General features: G+C 49.6%; 1 protein-coding gene across 2 annotated transcripts; it reads left to right on the top strand.

Moving 5' to 3' along the window:
* Positions 1-464: 464 nt before the first annotated feature.
* CYLD (CYLD lysine 63 deubiquitinase) lies at positions 465-27,874 on the top strand. Of its 2 annotated transcripts, XM_070398802.1 has the most exons (18): positions 465-581; positions 1,138-1,220; positions 6,826-7,450; positions 8,846-9,148; positions 11,638-11,743; positions 13,826-13,924; positions 15,559-15,675; positions 18,497-18,876; positions 19,724-19,889; positions 20,881-21,022; positions 21,393-21,515; positions 22,827-22,918; positions 23,897-23,963; positions 24,375-24,507; positions 24,671-24,779; positions 25,908-26,026; positions 26,249-26,465; positions 27,277-27,874. In XM_070398802.1, the coding sequence occupies exons 3-18, from the start codon at positions 6,947-6,949 to the stop codon at positions 27,459-27,461; spliced, it is 2,862 nt and encodes a 953-aa protein (XP_070254903.1). In that variant the 5' UTR covers positions 465-581; positions 1,138-1,220; positions 6,826-6,946; the 3' UTR covers positions 27,462-27,874. The 2 variants fall into 2 exon arrangements, with proteins under 2 accessions (XP_070254903.1, XP_070254904.1); XM_070398803.1 differs by lacking the exon at positions 8,846-9,148.

Here is a 27,874-nt window from a genome sequence, read left to right as displayed (position 1 = left end):
AAATGCCATTCCCAGCCCTCCTCTGGACTGCTCTCTACCCGCAGCCCCAAACTCAGCCTGCAAGTGTTTTGACAGCTAAGCCTACTGCCAGAACCCGAGCATGGGAGGTGGAGCCAGGGAAGCACGGCGCCCCGCCCCCGCTCAGGTGTCAGCCAATGGAGACGCGGAACCCAGAGTCTTCCGTCCAATCCCCGCCCTCATCCTCCGGGGCCCCTCCCCTTCCCTCGACTTTCCCTTTGGCTCCACCGAGCTTGACGGAGCGGAAAGTCCCTACAGACCGCTCCGGGTCTGCAGCCATTGGAGGAAGGTCTGTCACCGGGAGACCCAATCAGAGCGTGCGCAAGAACGCAACTCTGGCTGTGATTGGTCAGCGCGGCGGTTGCGTCCTCCGCCCCCGCTCTCTCCCGCCCCCTCCAGTGCTTCGGAGGCGGGGCAGGTGGGGGCGGGCCCAGGTAGCAGGTTCGGCTGCGCGGGGGCTGGGCGTCGGAGGTAAATACTGGGGCGGTGGGTGCTGGGCTTCGGGGCCGGTCCGGGAAGCGGACGAACGAGGCCGGGGAAGGGACTCCGCCCGGCTGTTCGAGGTGAGTGAGCGAGGGGGCGGGTGAGCCGGCGAGCGGTGGGCAGCCGGGGCCTCTCGGGCGCCCCTCCCCGGCCCCTGGACGCCTCCGGCCGTGGCCGTGACCATCGGGCCCTCGGCGCCGGCCCGTTAGCTGCCCCGGCCCCGAGCCGGTCCGGCCCGCGGGACACCGAGCCCGCTGACGTCAGCCTGGCTTCCCCTCGCCCGGGGCTTCCCCACCCCCCCGGGCCCTCCCGAGAGGGCTCCCGAGTGGTGGTGGGCGCCTGGCCGCCCCGCCGGGACCCCCGGGGAAGACAGGACTTGGAGTGGGAGCCGCGCAGGAACCCTTTTCCCCCTTGGACCCCGTGTTTACAAACGGGGAAACCGAGGCACGGGCCGCCGGCCGGCTCCTGACCGCCCCGGCTGGCCTCGGGAGCCCCCCGGCTGTGCCATCTCCCCTCGGCGGGGTGGCGCATCTCCAATCCGTCGGTCCCTGGGTGTCGGGGTGTCTGTGGCTTCCGTCCAGGAAGAGCGACCGGGGTTCGGGCCTCGCTGATGGCGTGTTCTGCTTTTCCTTTCAGTTTCCCGGTTCCCACAGAGAGGATGGTCTCTGCCCAGCCCGGGGTCCGTCGGCTGACAGGTGCGCCCCGTTGAATGAAACAAGGTACACTTTGCTTTTCCTTCCTGTTTACTATCGTTTTTTTTAACCGTCTGCTGAGCTGGGTCCCCAGCTGGGTCAGCTGCCTGGTTATTCACGTCCTTGGCATCTTTTGTGTCCCACCCCGTGGCCCTGGCGTGTTTTAGAGCCTGTTGCCACCTTCCAGCCACCAAGCCTGGCAGCCTCCGGGTCCCCATCATCCCTGTCTCCCCCCCCACCCCCCCCAGGGGACCTAGCTGAGGCACATCCCCCCACCTTGCTGTCCAGTTCTGGCTAATGGGGATCTGCGTACGGTTGTCCCTTTTGAAGCCCTCGGGCTCCCGGAGAAAACCCCAGGCCTGGAGAGAGGGTGGGTGTTCATTCACGTTTTGGTTTTTCCGTCCGCCCCCTGATGTCCCAAGTAGACTGCATGGCCCTAAGAATGCAGCTGCCAAGTTCCCACTGGGTAGTGGGTGGATTGGAACTAGAATATTAGTACTGGGACAAAATGGTTGGCTGGAAATCCTTGCGGAAGTCCAGGTACTGTGAACGTCCACTACACCCAGAGCGTTCTCTGACGTTCGGCGACAGATTTTTACGGAGTTCTGGCGAGAAGGAGCCTCCTCCGGGCGGTGACGCTTGTGAAGAGCCGTGAAGACCAGGGCCCTGGTCGTAGACACCATCGGACGCTCAGCAGCAGCGGTCGCGTGCGGCCGCGCCCTGCCTAGGTTGTGATTTCGTTTGATTTGAGGAAGTCTTCCGTGCAAGACGAGAGAAAGGAGTAATTATCTTACTCATCAAACTGTTAATGTTTTGTTCCCGACTGTCACACCACGGTTTTCAGTCTGTCGAGGTCTTTTCAATAGTTACACGGAATCCATAGGCACCAGTCACGGCGTGAGAATCTAGGAAGCCAGTTTCAAATGAGCCCCAAACAAGTGGTTTTCATAATTGTGAAATAGTCCTTTTTTTTTTTTTAAATAATATAACTAACAACGAGGAGCTGTAAACATTGGCCGTGACTTCATTACGAATTAGAGCTATTTTCCAGAGAATTAGGTAAAAATCATTAAAATACTCCCAGCTCCAGAATCTTTTTCTTTCTTTCTTTTTAACCTGGAACAATAGTAAAAGGAGGGAATGGAATTTTGGTTTTCACTGTTATCATTTGAGTCAACCAAGCCATTCATTCATTTCGCACGCCCTCAATGCCTGCCATATTGTCAGGCGAGGGTTGGGGGATCAGAAATGTCAAACTCGTGGCCCGAGGGCCACATGCCTCATTTGTTTGGCCCGAGTTAGACTTTGAGTTTGACATGCTTGCTCTAGTGAGACTGCAGGAGTCCTTGCTTTTCTGCCATGAATTTACAGGTGCAGGAGCCAGGTTTTTTTTTTTGTTTGTTTGTTTGTTTTTAAACCTTATAAATCCCATTTGTTTTAGGGACTGAATACTTGCCTGCTTGGGTCACAAGTTAATCCATGAGGAAGAGTAAAGCTGACTGTCTCTTTTCTCATCATCAAATCTCTCTATTTCAGTTCTTTAGCTGTTTGGGAATATAACAGCTTGTTGTTTTAATGAGAGATATTATTTCTTTTTCTTTTTTTAAAATATATTTTATTGATTTTTTACAGAGAGGAAGGGAGAGGGATAGAGAGTTAGAAACATCGATGAGAGAGAAACATCAATCAGCTGCCTCCTGCACATCCCCCACCGGGGATGTGCCCGCAACCCAGGTACATGCCCTTGACTGGAATCGAGCCTGGGACCTTTCAGTCCGCAGGCCGACGCTCTATCCACTGAGCCAAACCGGTTTCGGCAAGAGAGATATTATTTCTTAACATGGTAATTATTGTAGCTATCCAGAAGCCTTATGAAAACGTCCCCTGGTCTTTTCTGTCTTTGGTCTTCACCCTGACCTCCTTCCCTCGGCCTTGTACGTCAGGGGCAGTATCTCAGCGTGGCCATTTTTATTCTGGCTTAGAGAGCCTCCTGTGGTTTTAGAGCACCTCCCGATGGCTCAGGAGATGCAAACTGGTCTTGAATGAGATCTGCCTTTGTTTTCTTTAGTGAAGTTCTCTGAACAATTATAACCCGATAACCTGAGAATCAAAGTGGCGCAGTATGTTCTGGAGAGTTAACCACTATCAGATTTTTTTTGTTGCCGAGGCTGTTCAGTTGTACTAGGATTATCTTTAGAACAAGGTACTTCTGACCTGTAATATTTGTGTATAAAACTTCCTGATCACCTTTTTATTGCATTGATAGGAGACTGGTAAATATTTGCGTCTCCCAACCCTCATCTCAGTTTAATGACTTTGTTTTAATATAATTAAATTCTCCTTTACTCAGGACTCAGACTGTCAGCAAGCTCAGATAACCAGATATAGTTTCCAATCTTTGTGACCCTGAACTGTTTCTCGTCTCGAATGTTGTCAAAAGCAAGGCCTTCTGTTCAATATGGTTTTGAGCTTAAGTACATTTTGTATTCCAGTTCTTTGGTGACTTCATTTAGTACCTACAGTAATTATCAGGCTGTTCGCAATCCCTCCGTTCTTCAGCCTGAAATCAGTGCGATGGTATTTAGATGAACCAGTTGTGGCATATTAACCCTCAAAGGGAAGTGTCCTATTAGAGGCAGTTAAGAAATGAGACCTGAAGGGCAGTAAGAGAACGCAAGTGAAGGCGGCCATCCTAACTTACAAAGTCTGTATTCTTCAGGGTCCAACACTGGGCTGAGCGCTTAAAAATACTAAACAAACGGACAGACCTCCTGCAGTGATAAAGAACTCATTGACAATATGATGTAAATCTTTCCCACATCATCTCGAGTCAGTTTTTCCTGCTGGGGTGTCTTAAGATTTGATTGCTGTTCTCCATACACCAGTGAAAGGAGAATGTTGGCATTATATTCTTTCTGAAGAGACAGAAAGTCTCTTTATTGACAGATTTCTGCAGTAATGCCGTTATATTGAGTTGTTCAAGATCACGAAGTGCATCAGCATGTATAACTCTAGAATATAGCTGAAGTTCCCCATTCAGCTCTCTCTGATGATCAGTTGCAATGAAGAGAATCAATTTTTAATACGATAGTTCCTAACCTATTCTTTCTTAATGTATTCTCTCTGAAAGAAGAAAGACCGCATGCTTTGTGGTTTTGGAGGATGCTTCTTAAATATTTTATAACTTTTGCTTTGCCTGCTCTAATCTTCTAACATGGCCCGTCCTGTTACGGAGGCACTGCCCCTTCTGGAGTTTGCTGTGAAACATGGTTCGTGGTAACTCTCGCTGAATTGTCCTCAACCTTTTTAAACCAAAGCATTATGTCCAATTTTACTAGGGACTGTGTCTTAAGTGATTTGTAGAAAACACTTTACAATAAAATTCACTTAAAATATAGTATCCTAATGCAGTCACATAGTAAGTCAGTTCAGTCTTAGTAATAGTTCATTGGCACTGATGGTTTTATTTTAAATTGGGACATGAATTGTTAAGCTAGGGAACCAATAGAGTAGGTGCTGTTGGCGTATAGTAATTATTAAGACTCAAGAAGTCCTTAATTTTACTATTTGAAGGTATAATTTTAGAAATTAAAAAATTTCTTTTCAAAATAGAATTGCCGTACTTAAAAAAATTTTTTTGGGGGCGTGTGCCAAAATATTTGGGTCCCTGTTACAGAGAACAGAAGTGCTCCCATTACAGAGGTTGCTGTTTGAGCATCTCAGCCCCTGGGAGCCACCCAGTGCCCATGCAGATGAATATCCCATCACCTGGCTTCCGAGAAGTGACCGGACGCAGCAAGGCCGTGGAAGGAGGCCTGTGCAGGCTGCAGGAGGCCACGGGAGATGGCTGAGGGCAAGGGACAACGGCCGTCTGTCCGTCTGTAGAAGCAGACACAGGGCTCAGGCGCACGGTCTGAATAAGGCCTTCTCACGAAACAGCAGACACCTCTGCCCTTTGAAAGTCTCAGATAACCCTTTATAGGTAATTCGATGCGCAAGGAAAAGAGTGCTGTTCCCTTGTTGAATTAAGGCTTTGGGTGGCTGTTGGGGTCGCCCCTAGGGGTTTTGTTTACTTGGTGCCAAGATCCGGTGTCCACAGGTGTCTTACGTAAGTGGCAGATATAAATGGATTCTGTTCCTGCTGAAGTAGACAGTGCCCTCAAGTGGAATGAAGACAAATACATGATAAAAAAAGGAAGGGAAAAGGGAGAGAAGCTAATTGTTTAGCTTAACAATTCATGTCCCGATGCTCCCCTGCCGGCCAGGCCCTCACCTTGTTGAGCGGACAGCTCAGTGCTGTTGGTGAGGTGCAGACTCGCTGCCTCCTCTGGCTTGTAGAGGGACGGGCTTTTGAATACTTATCGTTATAGATGCCTCGTCACCCTACAGCGCATCCTAAAAGAGATGCTGTCCTGTGCATAGATCTGCCAGATTCCTTCATCATGAAGTGATGAAACTTAAAATCCGGTTCTTTAGTTTTAGGAGGGTGTGCGTTTTAATTCCAAGAACAAAATGGTGAATATGATAGTGCTATCAGCTGCCACTGTTACCTGGGACAATGGAAATGGATACCTGTCAGAGGGGAGGGAATAAATATCGTATGTAGACACCGCAGAGCCCCATTCATGCGACAGGGAATAGATAGGAACTATTGTTGGCAGTAGATAATTAATTAAAATGACGGATTAAAGTCCTAATTTGAATTAATGAAATTGTATAGTTTTTAATCATCAATTAGAGTTGAGTAGGCTATTTTAATTTCAAAAGAATAGTATACTTGAAACATTTAAAATGAAAATTGGAAACTGAAAATCATCTTTTGTGTATTCCTTTCTGGTATACATAGTTAGGTATAAAAACATTTATATTTGCTACTCTACGGCTATATTTCCTTGGTATGTAGTCCAAGTTTTGATGTCTGCAGAACTGATTTTTTTTTTTCAGATATCTTTAATATAATCAGAGTTACTGTATCTGATGATTTTGATTGTGAGAAATTAAATGATAGCTATGATTAATATGATTAACATTTGCCTATCTAATGTACAAGATAAGGAAATGAAACAGTCAGAGATAAAATGTTCCGTTATCAAAATATGGCACATAGATAAATGAATTGTGGCTCAGGATGTGATTTTATGATACTTGATTGAGAAAAGATGTTGACCATAATAGTTATGATGGATAACTTTTTACATAAACTAGGTATACATACAGAAATAATAGTTTATTTGATTTATGTTATTTTTGTCCAAATACAGCAGCTATCCATTTACGTTAGGCAGTTTCTATTAAAAGTGCTACTTTTTAAAGTTTAGAAATGTAAGGATATGCATATAGGGTCATCTTTTACTTAGAATTTGATTTTACAAACATCAGTGCCTTGAAAACAAACATTATTATATTGTCTTTGAAGATACTTTACAATCGGATCTCTTTAGTGAAATATGTGAAGTTACAGTACGTACAAATAATATGTCTTTTAACCTTTTTCGACATTTGGGGAGGAGTTTTATTTGTGTGTGTTTTCCTGGTTGCGTGAGGTTTTGAAGCCGTAACCTCAATCCCGGCGCACGCAGCGTGAATGGCTCCTTCTCCTCCTCAGGCATTGTGTCTTCCTGTCCTTTTGCAGCATGGACACCACGTTGCTCACACCATGCTTGCGGGCGGCCAGTGAATTTATGTCTTGCGGTTTCGCCACAAACATCGTAGTTCCCCTTTTCTTGAGTTAATATTTTGGAGTTAATGTCACCATGAGTTCAGGCTTATGGAGCCAAGAAAAAGTCCCTTCGCCCTACTGGGAAGAGCGCATTTTCTACCTGCTCCTCCAGGAATACAGCGTGCCCGACAAGCAAACCCAGAAGGTCCTCAAAGTCCCCAAGGGGGCGATCGGGCAGTACGTCCAGGACCGCGCCGTGGGCCACTCCCGGGCCCCTGCGGCCAAAGGCAAGAAGAATCAGATCGGCTTGAAAATCCTCGAGCAGCCGCACGCAGTGCTCTTCGTGGACGAAAAGGATGTGCTGGAGATCAATGAGAAGTACACGGAGCTGCTCCTGGCGATCACCAACTGGGAGGAGCGGCTCAGCCTGCTGGACAACAAAACCAGGCTGAGCAGGGGCCTCCACGTCGATGTGGGCAGCCACGTGAAGGTGCAGCTGAGGCCCGGGGAGGAAAAGTTCCCCGGAGTCGTGCGCTTCCGGGGCCCCCTGCTAGCGGAGAGGACCGTGTCTGGAATATTCTTCGGGGTAGAGTTACTGGTGAGTGTGAGAGACCACGTTCGTGGCCTGTGTGTGTGTGTGTGTGTGTGTCTGTATGCATGCATGCATTTCCCCCCTTAAATACCAAATGTCTGCCCAGGAATTTTCCAGAATTTTTACTGTTTATAATCCTGAGAATTTACTTCCTGGTGATAAATTGAGATGATGCCATGACTGATGTGTTGGAAGCTTTAAAAACGTCCTCCTGCAGTAGGAAATGCAAACAGATCATGCAATTATTGAAGACTTGCATATCTCAGAATTAAAAAAAATTAATCTTGATTTCAGAGAGGAAGGGAGAGGGAGAGAGAGAGAGAAACATCAATGATGAGAGAGAATCATGGATCGGCTTCCTCCTGGGGATGGAGCCTGTAACCCTGGGCATGTGTCCTGACCAGGGAACTGAACCGTGACCTCCTGGTTCATGGGTTGACGTTCAACCACTGAGTATACCAGCGAGGCAGAAATTTTAAATATTGTCTGTGTTGAAAAGGAACTCTACTGATTTTACACTAATTAATCACATCAGAAAATGGTTAGTTATCTTGTGACATTATCATCTGTAGCTGTCTCAGCTTTTCTTACTGTGTGTTAGTAAGTGATGGAATTTGGAGAAAAGATTTTTTTCTGAAATACATTGTGGCAACGTCCACTTGCTGATCGTTGTTCCTGTTAGTTACGTGAAAGTCATCTTGGGACTTCTTTCTACTGAAAAGAGAACCGAGAACTTGTGATAGGTTTTCAAAATGAATATTAATTCTTGAGAACTTAAATGTCGGTACATTTTGACAGTCTTGCAAATAGAATTTCAGGCCTTGTTTCTTCTTGATTTAATGGTCTAAAGCAGTGGAGGTAAAACAGTGGGAGATCTGAATCCCAGCTATGCCGGTTACTAGCTGGGTTACCAGGTTACTGACCAAGCTACTTCTCTAAGTCGGCTTCCTCGCCTATCAAATAGCACCCGACTTACGGGGTTTTAGTGATACGTCAGTTCAGGACGTAGCATGCAGCTGGCACATAGTATGTGCTCAATAAATGGAGCTCGCGTTACCATTATTTTAAAGTCAAATTTTCTTTCTATGACAATATTATTGTTCAAATGACAATGTAGAATTCATCCTGCTCTCTCATAGCAGAATTACAATTTGAAATGAAGTAGTTTTATTTCAGCGTCAGATACCGCTTCTTCCTTATTTTCTTAAAAACACCCTAAATCCAGTAGCAACTGCTAATCATTCTGTTCCTTGTATGTGTCATTTGGAATTTTTTCAGTGATTTCCCGGAACTCACCAGAGTGGATATTTTTTTTCTTATGGGTTGTCTTTATCTGTTTGTCTGTCTGTCTATCGATCGATCTATCTTTTTTCCTTTAAAAAAACAACCACAAAAAACTAGGAAGAAGGTCGCGGCCAAGGCTTCACGGACGGGGTCTACCAAGGGAAGCAGCTCTTCCAGTGTGATGAAGACTGCGGTGTGTTTGTTGCGTTGGACAAGCTAGAAATCATAGACGAGGATGACAACGGATTGGAAAGTGACTACGCAGGTCCCGGGGACGCCGCGCAGGTGGAACTCCCCCCTCTGGAAATAAACTCGAGGGTTTCTCTGAAAATCGGAGAAGGCTTAGAGTCTGGCACTGTTATCTTCTGTGGCACTTTGCCGGGGAAAGAAAACTTAGGCTATTTCGTTGGTGTGGACATGGTAAGAAGCTTTCGGATTACATTATCTCCCTGGATATAGCTATTAGTTCTGTGACCCATTGAGGTGCCGATGAGATGCTTTGAATACCAGGTTTCAAATGGACTAATTTGGAGTAATGTAAAGAGCAGGTTCTAATTGATCTTTGGGACAGGAGACTAGATAGAGCATTGCATGTCCTCTTTTTATCAGTTTGAATAAACTAAAATGACATTTCCCGTCTTTAAATTTGCTGTATGATAGCTGACCAGTAGACAGAAAAACACACCAAAATATATTACATAATACCTTATTTTTCTTTATTTTGAAAAGGTGGTTTTTTTCTTTTTGGTGGGGGGCGGTCTATTTCTCTTTCTTTAATATTTTGCAAAATTGTATTGGCTGACCTGATTTTAATGAGTAGTGTAAAAATCACCCATGGAAAATACCTGGCTAGAGGAATAGCTCTCGTTCTAGAGGAAGAGACAATTAGAGTATTTTCTGACGATATAACTCATTCAAAAAAAAAAATTAAACAAAAATTTTTTATCGTGACAAAATACACATGACATACCATTTACCACCGTAACCATTTCCATGTGTCCAGTTCAGTGGCAGTAAGTACATCCACAGTGTTGTGCGTACATCGCCCCATCCATCTCCAGAACTTTCTCGTCATCCCAAACTGGAACTCCATCCCCCTTAAACACGAACGCCCCACACTCGCTCCTCAGCCGGCGTTCCCTTGGTAACCTCTCTTCTACTTCCTGTCTCTGGGAATTTGCCGATTCTAGGTACCTCACAGAGGTGCGTCACACAGCGTTGTTTTTTGTTTGCCTCGCTCATTATTCACGTCCCCTCCACCGCTATTTGTCAGTAACGGCACATTCCACTTCAGTGAGTTGAATGAGACCCGTGGGATTTAGAGGAGGAGGAGAAAAGGCTGAGAACCTCTGTGTCACAGATTGAAAATATGGACAAGAATTTGTTAGATATAAAGGAAGAGATTCATACGGAATTATGACACACTAGCATGAGGTAGGAGCGGATGTGAGAAACAGACTCTGTACTCACCGTGTCCGCAGCGATGACTCCTCTCTATTCAGGTGTGCTTGCTGGAGGGGTATGAATGTTTGGGCCTCAGTTTCTCGTATCCTGTGCTGGGAAATTCTAGGAAATCCCCTCCATAGCCCTTAGTTAGACAAACATGACTGTGCTGTTTAGACCAACATTTAGTGGATATTTAACATGAACAAAGTTGGAGCCAGAGTCAAACCCGTGGGGCCCTCAGGAGAGCTAACAGTTCAGCACGCCTTCACACCATTCTTCTTCTTTTTTAAAAAAATACGTTTTTATTGATTTTTTAGAGAGAGGAAGGGAGAGGGATGGAGAGAGAGAAACATCAATGATGAGAAAGACTCATTGATCACCCGCCTCTTGCACGCCCCCTACTGGGGGTCGAGCCTGCAACCCCTGCATGTGCCCTGACCGGGAATCGACCCGGCGATCTCTTGGTTCCTGGTCCACACTCAACCACTGAGCCACATCAGCCGGGCCAAACCATTATTCTTTACATACTCAGTATTAATTTAGAGGAAAGACGGTGAGCTGGGTGAAGGGAGGTTGGAGAAGGAGGGCAGCTGGTCAGTGGGTTAGTCTCCCTTTGCTTCAGGTCATTGGGGCCTCAAACTTGGCAAAAGCCAGGGAGGCCTTGCCCTCCTTAGCTGGCAGTCTGGGCCTCGCCTGGCTCACCGGGGCAGGCTGCCCAGCGGTTAGACCAGCCGTGGGCAAACTACGGCCCGCGGGCCGGATCCGGCCCGTTTGAAATGAATAAAACTTAAAAAAAAAAAAAGACCGTACCCTTTTATGTAATGATGTTTACTTTGAATTTGTATTAGTTCACACAAACACTCCGTCCATGCTTTTGTTCCGGCCCTCCGGTCCAGTTGAAGAACCCATTGTGGCCCTCGAGTCAAAAAGTTTGCCCACCCCTGGGTTAGACCCTCCCGCCCCCCGCCCCCTGCCTCTCCCCTGCCTGTGTCCGTGCTCGGCTGGCTGTGTGAGCAGCCTTCTAACCCAGGGGTGGGCAAACTTTTTGACTCGAGGGCCACAATGGGTTCTTAAACTGGACCGGAGGGCCGGAACAAAAGCATGGATGGAGTGTTTGTGTGAACTAATACAAATTCAAAGTAAACATCATTACATAAAAGGGTACGGTCTTTTTTTTTTTAAGTTTTATTCATTTCAAACGGGCCAGATCCGGCCCCCGGGCCGCAGTTTGCCCACGGCTGCTCTAACCCCTCTCGGGCATTCCTGGAAAGGCGTGTCCTGGCACCGCACTCTCTTCAGTTCCTCCTGTTCCGGTGACATTTAGCGTGTTGCACACACGGGCGCTCAGCGTAGTTCTCTGGCCCAAAGAAACGGTGAACCGTGACAGCGTGAGAGGGTTGGGGGAATCTTTTATGGAACGCGCAGGCTTTGATCTTGAAGTTGATTCTGTCATTCGCTTCCAGGATAACCCCATCGGCAACTGGGACGGCAGGTTTGACGGCGTGCCGCTCTGCAGCTTTGCCAGCGTGGAGAGCACGCTCCTCCTGCACATCAACGACATCATCCCAGGTCTGTGCCTTCCGTTTCGTGGAGGGAGTGGGTGGTGTTGGGAGGATGTGTTTTGTTATGAGGTTGCAGATACAAGCTTCGAGGTGCACTGTGGGAGCTTTTATAACATTGGGAATTGCTCTTCAATAGACTGTGCTTTCTAATCCCCACGTGGAAACAAGACGGACAGCGTTTTCTCTCCGAGGATCTGTGAGCGCGGTGCCATTCACTGTTCCTCAGCTGTCCGTTCTACGTGTGTGTGTGTGTTTTTTTTGGGGGGGGGGTTGTTTCTGATACCAGAGGAGTCAGAAATGTGATAAAGTGCTACCTGCTTAAGGGAGAGCCTGGTTGAAACTAGAAACGTAAGCAGAAGTCGGTCATTTAATCCAGTCTGATGGGCAGGGGCGAGGCGGGAGGCCCGGGGAGCCCTGCCGGTTTGAGACGCTGTGATTGATCAGGCTTCCTGCCCCTGCAGTCGGCAACGGCTCACTCAGCTTCACGTCTTTAAAAAATCCCAACAATCCTTTATTTCACCTCGAACAAGTCGAAGCTGATGGCCGCTGTCAGCTGTTGGGTACATCCCTCCTGGCGGCCGCCCCGCAGCACCGTCCTGCTCCTGGTAGATCTCCCGGCATCGCCATCCGGTCGGTCAGATGCTCACTATACACTGACAGGCGGCTGGGCGGGAGACTTACCGAGCGTCATGCCATCGGGGTAAAATGCCAGGAGGCTGCGCGCAGCAGCCACAAGTGCATGAATCCCCCGAATTAGATGACTTAGACTCTTGCATTCTTGACAGACTTACAAGGTAGGTCTGAATTATCCCCGTTTTGCTGATAAAAAACACGGGGGCTTAGATCGGGCCCGAGGGGACCACGATTGACTGGGGTCAAGTCCAGACCGGTCAGATCCGAAAGCTCCGTTCAAGTGGCCTCCTCACCCCATCCTGTGTGTACACGTGGGCTGGAGACCAGCCTGGAAAAATATACTTCGCAGCCTCGCTCGTGTGCTCGAGATACTGTTTCCATGGAGATGTATTTTGTCTCTAATTCTATGGAAGCTAAATTTTACCGGAACAAGGATGACAAGTGAACAAGGCGGTTGTTTGCTCTGTGTTTTTCCATCTCTGCTGACTTTGACACAGACACTGCGAGTCCCCCCTGGTCATCTCGGGCCTCGGTTTCTTCTGTAAACACGGAGGGGCCAATACTGGCTGGTCCTGAGAGGCCTTCTGCCCGCACGGTCTGGCCTCCCGTTCCTGTTGGTTGACAATGTGAAATGCTTGTTGGGCGGCGTTAGGAAGCGCTTTCTACGTTGGACTGTAGCTTTACGGCGAGAGCACATTGACTTAGTTGGAGGCGTTGAAATGACAGCTAAATCTCCCTTTTACTTCGTAAAGTCTGACATACTGTGACCTTGATTTCTTTGAAATCAGTTCTTTCCTGTGAATGGGCTTTCTAGCGATTTCTCTGCTTCTCTTTGGAACCTGGGTTGCATTCACAGGCGAGCATACAGGTGGTCAGATTGACCTTAAGCCTGTTTATGGAAAGAACATAATTGGTTATCTGATAAATCGCAGTACTTTTTAATGGCGCGATACATGCTTATGTTCAGAAGGCAGTTTTGTAAAAGGCCATTCGTTCATTCAAACACAGTCAGCCCGCACTCAGGCTTCTGGTGGGGGTTGAGGTCTAGTACGAAGCCGGACATGAAGGCTGCCCACACGGAGCTCTCATTCCCCGGGTGAGGACGGACGGGACGCAGTAAAACACAGGGCCAGGCGGATGTGCGCGGTGGAGAGTGGGGAGCGAGGTGAGGGGAAGGCAGTGCTGGGCCTGGGCGGAGGGGGAAGGCGAGCACATTTTCTAGAAGTTGGAGCATTTAGCTGAGTTGTAATTGGGGTGTATTATCGGGTAGAGATCCCGCTTCAGAATACAGCATCGATTCCGATACTTTTGATGGCCTTTAATCATCTGTAAAACTATTGTGCAAATACTGCTTCTTTGTGGGGAGGAGACTTTGGTTGCTGTGTCCTTATTTGCCAGTTGTTTTTCTTCTGGGAGGATTTGCTTTGACTGTTAAAGACCGTGTTTTCCGTTTCAGATAGCGTGACCGAGGAGAGGAGGCCCCCCAAGCTGGCCTTTGCGTCAAGAGGCACTGGGGACAAAGGTTCCTCCAGTCACAACAAACCAAAGGTGACAGGTATGGATGACCAGAGCGCAGTGCTCAGCTGTAACTGGGCGGCCGCCCGCCCGTGGCCTTGAGCAGAGGCTCAGGTGTCTGCCTGCCAGGCGGGGAGCCTTGCCCCTTTCAGCCGATTCAGTCGTTTCCTGACATGTTTTATGGGTGGTGTGGACCAAGCCAAGGGTTCCAACCCGTTTTGGTTGGAGAAGCGTTTCTGGCGAGGACCTGTGTCTTGCTGGTCTGTATCCGCTGGCTTCTGGAACTCCCTGCTCGCCACATTTGTACCTTGTTTAGAGGTGCAGCTGTACAAACGGATCATTCAGGGCGGGCAAACGTAGGTTTGTAGTTGTGAGCGCGTGAAACACAGTTTCTTCTTCTGTTATTGTTGATTAATGATGGCATTATTTGTCACCTGAACAACGGTGACCTGTGTTTGCCCTCCCTGCGTGTGGCTAAGATGTTACCTGGGACAAGCACACCAGAGGCTGACTGTGTGGCTCACTAACTAGATGTGCACAAATGAAATTCCCAACTGCTAAGCAAACAGTTTGTCCTTCTTCCAGAAGCTCCCCTGAAATAGATGCGGAGTTCTTAGCTCTTTCTGTCAGCTGCCACGTATTTCATAGATGTATGGATGGTAGTTATATAAGCTGAAGAGCTCGTTTAAAAAGCTGTAAGAACTTTTGCTAACTCGGAAGTGGGTTAGGGGAAGACTATTTTCTCCTCGGTCGCCTAGTGAACAAAACTATTTTGGCTCATTTGAAAGGAAATTGTGCTTGAGAAATATTTTATCTGACATTGGACCCTGGGACACTTAGAATGAAACAGACTGTAGAGGTGATAGTATTCTTTGTGCTAACCTTTAGGTCTAGATAGGGTGGCTCAAACACGCGGCCCTCACGTCACAAATAGCCTCAGTATTCTCGTTAGACGTGTGTTGCTTATGTCGCAGCAGACCTGGTTGTAGGCAGAAAGCGGGAGCTGGCTGCTGTGAATGGAGGGAAAGCCAGGTTTTGTCTGGTTGCTGGCATCCGTAGCAGCCCTCTCGGTGCTGGGGCGGGTCCCGTCTTAATTGTCTGAGGCCTAGCAACACCGACCCTTTCTTACGGTGAGTGAATCTACGATGTAGGAAATAGCACAGCTTCACTCTCTCCAGAACCAGAGACATTCAGCCAGGAATCCGATGCCCAACGGTTCCAAATGCTTAAACCTTGAATTTTTAAAACTGAATTTGTTCAACATTCGAAGGTTCCCTCCTTCTGAGAGCAACTCCTCTAAATATTAGAGGCTAAATCTGTGAGCCCACGGGTTTGTCAGATGAAATTGGGGAATGGTGACGTTGACATTCGGATATAAGCCAGTACATGAAATGATTAAAAAAACATTTTCTAAAAGCAGTTTGTTTAAACATGTATATGGTTTTCTTTAAACGTACTCGTTTCCCCTCCTGTGTTGAGTCTTGGTTGGAGGAATCTTTCAGGTTCTTCCAAAATGGTTACCAGAGTTTGAAAAGCCACCGGCGCTGATAAAGCAGTGTCCGTGGGCATCGGTGGGCTGTGTGAATAGTTAACACCATGTGTTTATTTCAGCGATGGAAACGCGTCCACACCAGATTGCCTTTGTGTTTAAAAGGAGCTTTTCTTGTTCCATAGGCTCTACCTCAGACCCTGGAAGTAGAAACCGATCTGAATTATTTTATACCTTAAATGGGTCTTCTGTGGACTCACAGCTGCCACCCAAGTCAAAAAACACGTGGTACATCGATGAAGGTAATCCCCAGCCTAAACTCAGAGAGAGGAATGGCGACGTCACCCATAGATGCAGTTTTGGGAAATTGAATGAGTGATATTGCCGAACTGAAATATTGTCCACAGCTTGAACTGCATGGCTGAGGTTGATAAATCTTTTAGAAAATGTATTAGCAGCTGTTCTCTTGGCCCAGCTGACCTGTGGGTAGAAGGTCTCTAGAATCAGTGAATCATTTAAAGACCTCTCCGTCGGGGTCTTTGTCTCTTTAACACACGCCCTTTGAAAACCCTTCCTTCCCTTGGTTCTGGGCCATCGTGTTCTCCTGGTTCCTCCTTTTCTTCTTCGTCTGTTCAACACGTGTGTTGGGGTGCTTACTATGTGCCAGGCATTCTTCTTGGCGCCGGGGTTGCATGTGAGAATAGGCTTGGTCCTCGCCCTGGCTGTGTTTACGATCAGGTTGTCAAAGTAGATCAGGGTGTCAGCGGTCAGACACAGGGAGAGTTGCAGCGGTGGGGAGGGGGGAGGTGCGTGGCCGTGAGTGCAGTGAGGCCTGACTTTACTTGGGGGCTCAGGCTGTTTCCCAGGAAGTGACAGGCGCTAGATTCACCGGAGCAGTGTGGTGGGTGAAGGAAGAGGTCAGGAAGGCCTTGCAGGTGGAGGGAACAGCATAGGGAAGCCTCGTGGGCAATAGGGCCTGGGGTTCAAGGTCGAAAGAGCCAGAGCAGCTAGAACAGAGGGGCCTAACACCTGGGAAGGCACTAGGCCCGGGGCACGTGAGGCCTGGCCCCAGTGGAAGGCCCGGGAAGCCCCGGAAGGGCTTGCAGCGAGGGGTGACCCGACCAAGCTTCCCTTTTGAAAGCTCACCCTTGCTGCAGTGTGGGCAGGGGTTGGAGCAGGCGTGTGTGAACGCCTGGGCCCGGGACGGGGCTGCTGGGGAAGAGCTGGGAGCGGGTGGCTCTGAGCCACGTGGGAGGGAGTTGACAGGACTCCCGGAGAGGCCGGGCGTGAGGGCTGAGGAGGAGAGATGTCCGTGCCGACTCCGTGGTTTCTGGTTTGCACACTTGGGTGATTGTGGAGGAAGGCGAGGGGTTGCTTTTGACTATGAGGGCTGGAGGGCCTTTTAGACTCCAGAGGTGACTTGTCACACAGGCAGTTGGAGATGCAGACCTGGGGCTTAGAAGAGAGGGAAGAGCTGGAGAAAGGGAGCTGTAGGCTGCCTTCATGCATGTGGTGATCAAAGTCCCAGAATAGTGTCGTAAGGAGAGAGTGGAGGGAGGGTGCGGGCGAAGGCTGAGCCTCGAGGAACTTAATGGCTGGGAGGTATCATTCTCTCCACTCTCTCCTCTGAGCCTCCAGCATCTTTAATTTAATCTTTCTCTTGTGTTTTTTTTTTTAATTAGAGTTCTGTAAGTTTGCATCTGTAGATGCTTAGTTCTGCATATTTTGAGCTTTATATACAAGGAATCGGACTATGTATCTGTGTCATTTCCCCACTCAGCATTGGGTCCCTAAGATTCATCCCAGTTCTAGTGCATGAGTGTAATTTTTCATTGCCGCATAGTATTCCGTCCCATTAGGTTTCTTCTTCCTTTTGCCTTTTTTTTTTTTTTTTTTTTTTTTTACTGATTTATAAACCTTTTCCAAATTCCAATCCTTTGTCAGATACAAGGATGGAAGTAATTCCTCCTTGTTTGAGCTCATATTTTCAGTCTTACTATGATGCCTCTTAATGAACAAGCAGCTCTTCATTTTCACGTGACCATGTTTATCCGTTATTTCCGTTACTGTGTGTATACCAGTGACGGTGAACCTTTTGAGCTCTGCGTGTCAGCATTTTGAAAAGCCCTAACTTAACTCTGGTGCCGTGTCACATAGAGAAATTTTTTGATATTTGCAACCATAGTAAAACAAAGACTCATATTTTTGATATTTATTTTATATATTTAAATGCCATTTAACAAGGAAAAATCAACCCAAAAAATGAGTTTGCGTGTCACCTCTGACACGCGTGTCATAGGTCCGCCATCACTGGTGTATACTCACGTTTAAGACCTTTCTCTCCGACCTACCGTCGTAAAGGACACTCCCCTCTGCTGTCTCCCCAAAAGTCACAGGTTTACCTTTCACGTTGTTTCTGAGCCACTGGGAGTGACTTTGGGAGAGCGTGGATGGCTGGTGGTCCCCGCACTACATGCTAGACGCTCCCCCCCCCCGCCCCCCCCACCGGCGCAGTGCCTGCCGGGAGCTGTGCTAGTCACTTCAGCAAAAGAGCCTTTGGCTTTGGTTCTCTCTATTGTGTTTTCTTCCTCATTCGTTTCTGTTTTTGTTCAAAATTTCCTTTTGACTACTTTTTGGTTCTTCTAGCTTCTTCAGTTGAATGCTGAGGTCATTAATATCATCTTTCTTTTTTCTGAAATAAACGATTAAGTCCGTACATTTCCTTGAAAGGCATGCCTTTAGACTTGTTCCACGGATGTTGGTTTTTTCTGTCTTTTTTTTTTTTTTTTTTTTACTTTAAACACTTACACTAGTATTTCTTTGGTCCATTTGTTCTGGAGAAGCCTCTTTCTTAAATGTCATGGCGTCTTTTGTGGTGGTTTCTAACCTCACTGTGCCACGGACAAGGAAGAGAACCCGTCCAACCCTAATCGGTAGTAGGTGTTTGTGGATTGGACAGCAGGGTGGCGCTCACTGAGGTGGAAACGGGGAGGAGGGCGGAGGCTGGAGACGTGGCGAGGAGACATCGAGGCTGTGTGCGGCGACGTCCCGCCACGGAGCGGGCGGTGGGGGCTGCCTACCCTCCTGCCATGCGTCCCTCTAACCGAGAACGACTCTCTGCAGTTGCCGAGGACTCTGCCAAGTCGCTTACCGAGCTGCCTCCAGAGCTGGGACAGGCGTCGCCCCCTCTGCAGCCCCCGACCATGAACTCGCTGTCCAGCGAGAACCGATTCCACTCCTTACCCTTCAGCCTGACCAAGATGCCCAATGCCAACGGCACCATCGGCCACAGCCCGCTCTCCCTGTCCGTCCAGTCGGTGATGGGCGAGCTGAACACCACGTCCCTCCCAGACAGCCCGCCCGTGGCCGCGTCCCCCGGGAGCTCCCAGGGGCTGGAGGTGGGCTCGCTGGCGGAAGTCAAGGAGAACCCGCCTTTCTACGGGGTGATCCGCTGGATCGGGCAGCCGCCGGGCCTCAGCGAAGTCCTCGCCGGGCTGGAGCTGGTAACGTCCTCCACCTAGAAGCGCCCTCCTCTGCTAGCGGGACGGGGCGGATTGCCCCCGCTCCGTGCTTTGCTGAAATGTCGTATGTGCAGTCACTTGAGAACAGTTTTACTCTCGTGTCGCCTGACTTCCCCTGCCACCCAGTGACCTCTGGTCACCTGTTCCTAAGTGACAGCCGATCAACGGCCGGGAATGGAAATGGAGCTCGAGGTTCATGTTTAGGCTCATTGTGTTAAACAGAGGACGCGAGGGAAGCAGCCCCTGATCAGCCCCTGTTTTCCTTCCCGGCCTCCCTCCCCAGCCAGCGCTCATGTCCGCATCACTGGCTTTAGGTTAACCCCCATTTTAAGAAATCTGTTGGGGTCTTCGCCAGAAGGAGAGGTTTTCCATTTGGAGATTAGGAAAGTGTATTGCTTGACATCTCATCATCGGGAGAGGAGAATTGAGCGCATTTAGCTTTATTTAGATGGGGTCTCTGCTATCTGCATGCTCCTTAGTGCTGCTTTGGGGGTCGAGTTGGTAAAATGAACAGCCTCTCTCCCCTTGCCCCCTCCACCCCACACGCCAAGTTTTAATATTTTTGGGAAAAGTGCAGGAAGGTCAGTTAGCCGGGGAAGGTCCCACATGGATTCTGAGGGGACCACTGAGGGCTTCGTGCCGATTCAGGAGCGAATTTCTGAAATCGTTAGCTGTGGGCTGCAATGCTCATGAGCCAGCCTTTCCCGGAGGGGTCCTCAGTCCAGGTGGGGTGCGGGGTTCTGGGGAAGGGTGCAGGCACACGAGCCTTAGGTCTCTGCACGCTACCCCTGCACGAGGCAGAGTGAGGCACGGCCCGTCTCTCCCCCAGGAGGACGAGTGCACGGGCTGCACGGACGGCACCTTCCGGGGCACCCGCTACTTCACCTGCGCCCTGAAGAAGGCCCTCTTCGTCAAGCTGAAGAGCTGCCGGCCGGACTCGAGGTTCGCGTCCCTGCAGCCGGTGTCCAACCAGATCGAGCGCTGCAACTCTCTAGGTACCTGCCCGCCCTGGTCTGCAGGGCTCGGGTCTGACCTCAGCCGCGGGCAGATGGCGGCGGGGCCGTGGCAGATGGCGGCCGGGCCGTGGCAGACGGGGGGTGCGGGGGCGGGGGGGGGAGGGGGCCGTGAGAGATGTGTGTCTTACAGCCTTCGTCAGGCCTCTAAAGTGGTCAGAGTTGTTACCTGGTGTGTAAGGAAGCTACAGTTATCCTGACCGGGGACGTTTAAGGAAAGGAAAGGCCAGGCAAACGCCTTTGAGACTGAGGAAGTGAAAATCGTGGGATTCCTTTTTGTCTTCCTGTGGACGACACAGTGTAGTTTTCAACAGCCCAGGAGGTAGATGTGTGCGTTTGGGGCACGACTCCCTGCTCAGCCTCATTCCGGGGCGTCGGTGAGCACGTGCTGTCAGCAGTGCCGCCCCCTCCGTGCCAAGTGCACGAGTCCGCGCCTGGCACGCAGGCAGCGCTCACAGCAGCGGCTCAGCGGGCTCCACGCGGGGCGGAGCGCGTCCCCGTGGCGGTGGCGGCTCCCGTGCCACCCCTCCCGGGTGACCGTGGGGAGCATTCCAAGGCCAGGCAGGCCACGTAGGAAAACCCTCCTAGGAAGACATTTCTCATGCGGTTGAAATAGTACCTCGGAATTTTTGTTTCCTTTTCCGACTTGAAAAGGACACATCTTCAGACAAATAATGAAGTATCTGGGGAACAAAATACCTTACGTGGCAGGTGCTTTTTTTCACATGAATTCCTTAGTATTGTGCAGTGATTTCTAACTGGTGGAGGCAGTGGGGCTGGAAACGCACAGTAGCGTTTTTCACACGCCCAGCGAGTAACAGTTACCTCAGCCTACCCTTACCTTTGCTTTGAGTTGAGAAACAAATTTTGCCTCAAAATGCAAAAGAATATTTTAAGTGAAGACATACACAGGGAGGCCTGTGGTCATAGTTGAAAAGAATGACTGTCTCCACCTGTATTTTCTTCTTTTCAGCCTTTGGAGGCTACTTGAGTGAAGTAGTGGAAGAAAATACTCCACCGAGAATGGAAAAAGAAGGCTTGGAGATCATGATTGGAAAGAAGAAAGGTATCCAGGGCCATTACAATTCTTGTTACTTGGACTCGACCTTATTTTGGTAAGTTTACAATTAACCCCGGAGGATAGAGCGCCCTGGGCAGCGAGTGTGTGTGTGAGAGAGAGGGAGAGAGGGAGGGAGAGAGAGAGAGAGAGAGAGAGAGAGAAGGAGAGAGAGACACTGCTAACTGCCTTTGAGTAGAGTGACTGGGTGTCTGCACCTGAGACAGAAGGGAGGCTTGCATTTCATCATGTGCTGCCTGTACTCCTTGGGAGCTGGGCTCCTGGGATCCCGTATTCATGAAAAGCACGGATTTCTCTGTCGTTTGTTCCCCAGACGCGGCGGCTTGTCCTTCACATTCTGTTCAGTGTGTTTCTCGAGAAGATAATGGGTTCACAGCGCGAGGACAAATCCTGTCTGTGTTTTGCAGCTTGTTTGCCTTCAGTTCCGTTCTGGACACCGTGTTGCTTAGGCCCAAAGACAAGGACGACGTGGAGTATTACAGCGAGACGCAGGAGCTCCTGCGGACGGAGATCGTCAACCCGCTGCGGATGTGAGTAGGGACGCTTGTTGCTGCCTGAGCGCGGCGTCCTAGTTGCTGTTTCTTGGTAAAGTTATTAGTTTCCGCCTGGTTTCTATTTAATACGAAATGGGTGGAATTTATTTTCTTGATGGAGTTTTAATGATGTGTTTAGCCTTTGGTCCTTGTACTGCCTCTGCTCATTTAATTTTGAATCCGGCCCAGGTGTAGCATGCAGTGTGTGTCAGAGCGATGGGCCCAGTGGTGGACGGCGCCGCAGGGTAGCAATGCAGGGGGCGCCGGAGAGCCGAGCCGGCGGGCTCCTCTCTTCGGAAAGAGCTGATCCCAGCCCGGCAGTCACCGTGCCTCTTAGTCCAAATGATACTCTGGCTTCTTAGGCCTGATTTCATTTGGGAGCAAAGGAGCAGAGGAGAGTTTTATTGGTTGGGTAGTGAGTGTCCATGCATTCTTTATCTCTGCAGCCAACATATAGTGAGCACCTAGCACTTAACATAAAACATTTAAAAAAGATCAGCCAGTGCTGAGCCGCCTTGGGCAGCCCACGGCGGCCTCTCGCGTCTCTTCTGAAGCCGCTGGAGAGAGTTTGTCGCGGATGGACGGTGTGGAATATACCCTGTGCTCAGACAGACACGAGCAAAAGTGTCACATGATGATGGCGGGTTTGAGAGCACATTTTAGATAAATTGTCTTAGCACCACCCTTTGCCCTGCCTCCTGGTGGCTGTCTCATGCTTTAATACTAAAAGGACTCTCTCTCTTTCTCTCAAAGTTACATATTCAGTTCTATAAAGTTAGCTCTGATTTCTTAAGCAAATAGCATTAACCAGTCATCATAAAATCAAAGTTTTTTTCTTGTATTAGTATGTGGTAGTTATTTTTAGGGTATAATAGTGTCTGGGATAATTCTCATTCCAGATTCTTAATTTTTCAAACTCACCCCTGTAAATCAATAAAAAGGAAAAAAAAGCGCGTATAATTGTATTTTTCAAAATAATTGTCTAGCCCAGGGGTCCTCAAACTTTTTAAACAGGGGGCCAGTTCACTGTCCCTCAGACCGCTGGAGGGCCGGACTATAGTTTAAAAAAAAACTATGAACAAATTCCTATGCACACTGCACATATCTTATTTTGAAGTAAAAAAACAAAACGGGAACAAATACAATATTTGTATTTGCATGTGGCCCGCCGACTGTAGTTTGAGAACCCCTGGTCTAGCCTGTTGATTTATGACATGCTGAAGTTATATAAGGAATTTGTGATTATCAAAATATGCTATGTGAATTGAATGTGTGTGCCAGTATTAATTCATATTTTTACTAACATAGATACGGATATGTGTGTGCCACAAAGATTATGAAACTGAGGAAAATACTTGAAAAAGTTGGGGCTGCGTCAGGATTTACCTCTGAAGAGAAAGGTGACTGTCTTCCTCCCAGGACCTGCCCTGAGATGACCTGGCGCCCGCCACGTGACGGCCCGTGCAGAGCAAGGGGGAGGTTTTAAATAGACACGTCCATGCGGTGTACAATTTTCTCCCCTTTTACTTTTAATTTTTATTATTTTTCAGAGAGGAAGGGAGAGGAGAGAGAGATAGAAACACCAATGATGAGAGAGAATCGTTGATCGGCTGCCTCCTGTACACCCCACACTGGGGATCAAGCCCGCAACCCAGCATGTGCCCTGACCAGGAATTGAACCTTGACCTCCTGGTTTGTAGGTTGACGCTCAGCCATTGAGCCACACTGGCCGGGCTGCTCCCCCTTTTAAAATGCTATTCCTCTTCTAAAGGAAGAGAGGGCTCCGTGAGCAGCAGGCGGGTTGTAGGCAGGTGGTGGGTACCCGGGCGTGTTCCTCCCCAGCGTTCCCATCCAGCGGCCCGTTGGATCCCTCTCCGCGGGAGGGTGGTCGGCTCAGCCACACCGTCCCACGGAGCCTCCTGCCACAAAGGGTGACGTTACGGTCAGAGTCAGCGTTCTGTCTGTTCATGGCTGCTGGCTTTCCTCCGAGATGCAGCTCCTGACTCTGAACGTGCTCACAGCATGTTGGAACTAGCTGTAATGCTTAGAGACTTGGTAATTATTTAAGTGTCAGGAAAATACAAGGTCCTACTTCAGGCTTCATTCCACTTATCTTAAACCCCTCAAAAGAAATTAAAATTATGTCATCATGCGTGAATGATTATACCTTTTCAAATGCAATAATATCATAACAAAGTTAGAACTTAATATTTAATCATATCCTTTGTATTTTTAGTTAGGAAAACATGAGAACTGTGCTTTTAATTGAAATTAGATTGACTGTGAAACTGGATTCAGCATGGGTATATGGCTGTTATAAAAAATAGAATGATTTAAAAGTTTGGCAGGGACTCATTTGGTTTTTAATTTTCTCCTAGATCCTGAAGAATTCTTGAATATCTTGTTTCATCATATTTTAAGGGTGGAACCATTGTTAAAAATAAGGTAACGTCCACATTTTTATAGACGCCCTGGAAAAGAGACACCTTGTCCCCTCTGCCATCGGCTGCCGACGAGGCCCCTTGGGTTACGTCACATCGTGTGTTAGGGTCTCCGTGGGCTCCGTCCCACAGGCACGTTAATCTCCACCATCGTCTTCTCCCCGGCACTAACTTATTAACTCAGGGACGAATCGAATAAAAACAGAATCCTGAGACCTGGAATAGTGGATGGCTGGGGAGAAAGACGTTTAATTATTTTATCTAAATTATTGCCTTTGCCCCGTTGGTCTGATGTCGGAAGTTGCACCATCAAATGCGTAGTTTTCTGCTCTCAGACACTATTGGAACCGTTCACGTTGTGATGTGAGTATTTCACAAGGAAACTCTGTGGGGTTTTCTGCATGTTTTCTTTCAGGTCAGCAGGTCAAAAAGTACAAGATTGTTACTTCTATCAAATTTTTATGGAAAAAAACGAGAAAGTTGGAGTTCCTACAATCCAGCAGCTGCTAGAATGGTCTTTTATCAACAGCAACCTGAAATTTGCAGAGGTCAGTGGTCGTGGCTTGTGTTTTATATGAAAGTTCTGACCGGGAGTCAAACTCTGACCTCCTGGTTCACAGGTCGACGCTCAGCCACTGAGCCGCGCAGGCCGGGCTCGCAGGGAAAGTTATTTTCCCAGCACTTGGATTCTAAAACACTTACCTTTTCCAGGCCCCGTCATGCCTGATCATCCAGATGCCTCGGTTTGGGAAGGACTTTAAGCTGTTTAAGAAGATCTTCCCTTCCCTGGAGCTGAACATCACAGACCTGCTGGAAGACAGTGAGTAGGAGCGCTGCTTGCTCTGCTGGTCCCTCAGAGAGTCCGCAGGGCTCCCCTCCGCTGGGGGGGGAGCGGGTGCAGGCCTTCCGCAGGCATCCGTGTCTGCTCGACCGGGAGTGCGCGGCCAGAGGGCATTCTGAGAACATCGTCAGAGACGCCAATACGTGTTTTACACGCGCACAGGTTCCCTGGTGCCTGAGTAAGAGTTTGAAGCATCTGTATGTGACCAAGGGGCGAGCTGTTAAATGAATTACGGTGTATCCGTCCTGTGTTAGAAGACCCGTAGTGTGAAAGCGATGATGTGACGTTAAGTAAAAGGTCATGTCGATATTTTGTACAAGAGGAGCTATAAACACACACACACACAGCATTGTAAATGTGCAGATAAAAAGGCTCGGGAAAAGGAGCTGTGAAACACACAAACACATACACAGCATTGCACATGTGCAGATATAAAGGCTCGGAGAAAGCTGTGAACACACACACATACACACACAGCATTGCACATGTGCAGATATAAAGGCTTGGAGAAAGGAGCTGTGAACACACACACACACACACACACAGCATTGCACATGTGCAGATATAAAGGCTTGGAGAAAGGAGCTGTGAACACACACAAACACACACACAGCATTGCACATGTGCAGATATAAAGGCTCGGGGAAAGGAGCTGTGAACACGCGCGCACACACACACACACACACACACAGCATTGTACATGTGCAGATATAAAGGCTCGGAGAAAGCTGTGAACACAGGAGCTGTGTAGATGTGTGAGGCGGGAGGATGGAGGACGTGCAGGTGCTGTTGACAGTGGCCTCTCTCGCTAACTGAAACGGGATGCTGTCAGCTTTCCCTGTGCCGCCTGCATCGTTGAAAGTCCTTCAATAGACTCTTCAGAGTCGGGGGGAAGCGCCCTAGAACATATTAATTTAAAAAATTGTCATTTGGTCAGAGAAATTTTTAAAACTTACCCCGAATCCACGGAAATCCAATTTAAAGCTTAAGGGGGTGGGAGGGAGAGCCTGTTTTGAGCCCATGAACGTTGTCCTTTTTAGAGCTTAAGTTTTTAATCTTTTTCATGAAAGAGTGCATTTTAAAGGCCCCTCCCCCGTCCCGCCCCAGCCCCCCGACAGTGCCGCATCTGCAGAGGGCTGGCCATGTACGAGTGCCGCGAGTGCTACGAGGACCCTGACATCGCGGCCGGGACCATCAAGCAGTTCTGCAAGGACTGCAACACCCAGGTGAGCCCCCTGAGGCTGCGCGCACACTCCGCAGGCGGTGGGCTCGGAGGAGTTCTCGCCTCATCACGAACTCCCGCAGGTTCATGGTCAGGGGCCTGGTTCCTGCCCGCGTGCACCTGACAGACTCCCGTGAGGACTGGGCTGCGGGCCCGGAGGAGTCAGGGAGAGGGAGTGGAGCCCATCACCAGCATCCCTGAGCCTGGCTCGTGCTGCTCCCTGTAGGTCCACCTCCACCCCAAGAGGCAGAACCACAAGTATAACCCGGTGTCCCTGCCCAAAGACCTGCCCGACCGGGACTGGAGGCACAGCTGCGTCCCCTGCCAGAAGATGGAGCTGTTCGCCGTGCTCTGCATCGAGACCAGCCACTACGTGGCCTTCGTCAAGTACGGCCGGGACGACTCCGCCTGGCTCTTCTTCGACAGCATGGCCGACCGGGACGGTAACCACTCACTTTCAGCTCCTGTGGGGCCGCGTCCCGTCCGCGGGGACAGTGTGGGGAGGCCCCCAGGGACAGCGGGTGACAGCATGGCCGACCGGGACGGTAACCACTCACTCTCAGCTCCCGTGGGGCTACGTCCTTGGGGACAGTGTGGGGAGGCCCCAGGGACAGCGCGTGAGGGTTTGAGGCCTGGGCTGTATTCTCGGCCCTGCTGCTAAAGGGCAATGCTATGCTGCCCCCCAGGCAGGGGGCTCCCCTGACGAAAGACCCTGAGGTTCTGTCAGCCGAGAGGCTTCCTTCGCAGCTTCGTCTTCTCGGGGCCCAGGCTCCTCATTTCTGCGCGAGCCTGGCCGCCGGGTGTTGAGGGCCCCGGGCCAGGCTCTGCGGGAAGGACATGGGGGTGCGGGAGCGGTTACATGGAAGGAGAGAGAGTGTTCATTCCACTAGATGGCCCCCCGCCCCCTGCAGGGTCACGGCGAGGGGCGTACGTGTCGGGCAGCTGAGCGCTGTGCGTCTGTCTGTATCATCGCTCACTGAGCACAGAGGGCGCGGGGAGGCGGGGGTGGGCCTTGCTCAGGCTGTGCCCTCTCGCCAGTTTTCTTCACTCTTGGCCCCAGAATCCCCTCAGAAATAAAACAAAATGATCACACCGTTGAGAGCAGAAGAGGCTTTAACTTGTAGGAATCAGAAGTGAAATCGGTCCAGAAACTGGCAGTTCCCCTTCCCGGGGCTGCAGGTGTGAGATGGCGCGGGCGGGCGGGCAGCAGCGGGTGGAGAAGTTGACCCTGAGCCGCGCCCTTCCTGTCCACAGGTGGTCAGAACGGCTTCAACATCCCTCAGGTGACCCCGTGCCCCGAGGTCCGGGAGTACCTGAAGATGTCGCCGGAGGACCTGCACTCCCTGGACTCGCGGCGGATCCAGGGCTGCGCGCGCAGGCTGCTGTGCGACGCGTACATGTGCATGTACCAGAGCCCCACCATGAGCCTGTACAAGTAGCGGCGGGTGCAGAGCCGCCCCGCACGGCCTGCCGTGCGCCCGGGGCTCCGCCCGCGTCCCTGGCGGCAGGGGGGTCGCTGTGGGAGGACCCGTCAGAGAAGAGCTGCTCTGTGTTCCTGGAGTCTCTAATGAGAAGCGTGTGCACTCTGGCGTTTACGATCTAAATGAAGTTATTAAAGCGGAAGCTTTAAGTCCAGGGCGGTGATCACGTGTTCTCTTTGGAGGCACATCATCCTACCTGTGCCCGTTTCAGACCTCTTCTCGGCCACCGAGAATGTAAATAAATGTGTCTTCTTTACGGACCAAGGGTATGAAATCGCTGTCCTTTGTAGCTAACGGTTGCCGTGAGGAAGAAATGTTTGGTGTTGTTAAGAGACGGCTTTCCATCGGCTATTAAAGTTGTGTTGAGTTGA

Source organism: Myotis yumanensis, unplaced genomic scaffold (genome assembly GCF_028538775.1).
Source record: "Myotis yumanensis isolate MYYU_CA2020_CCGP unplaced genomic scaffold, mMyoYum1.0.hap1 SCAF_18, whole genome shotgun sequence".
Lineage (NCBI taxonomy): Eukaryota > Metazoa > Chordata > Mammalia > Chiroptera > Vespertilionidae > Myotis > Myotis yumanensis.
This window is presented reverse-complemented; position numbering and strand designations above follow the sequence as displayed.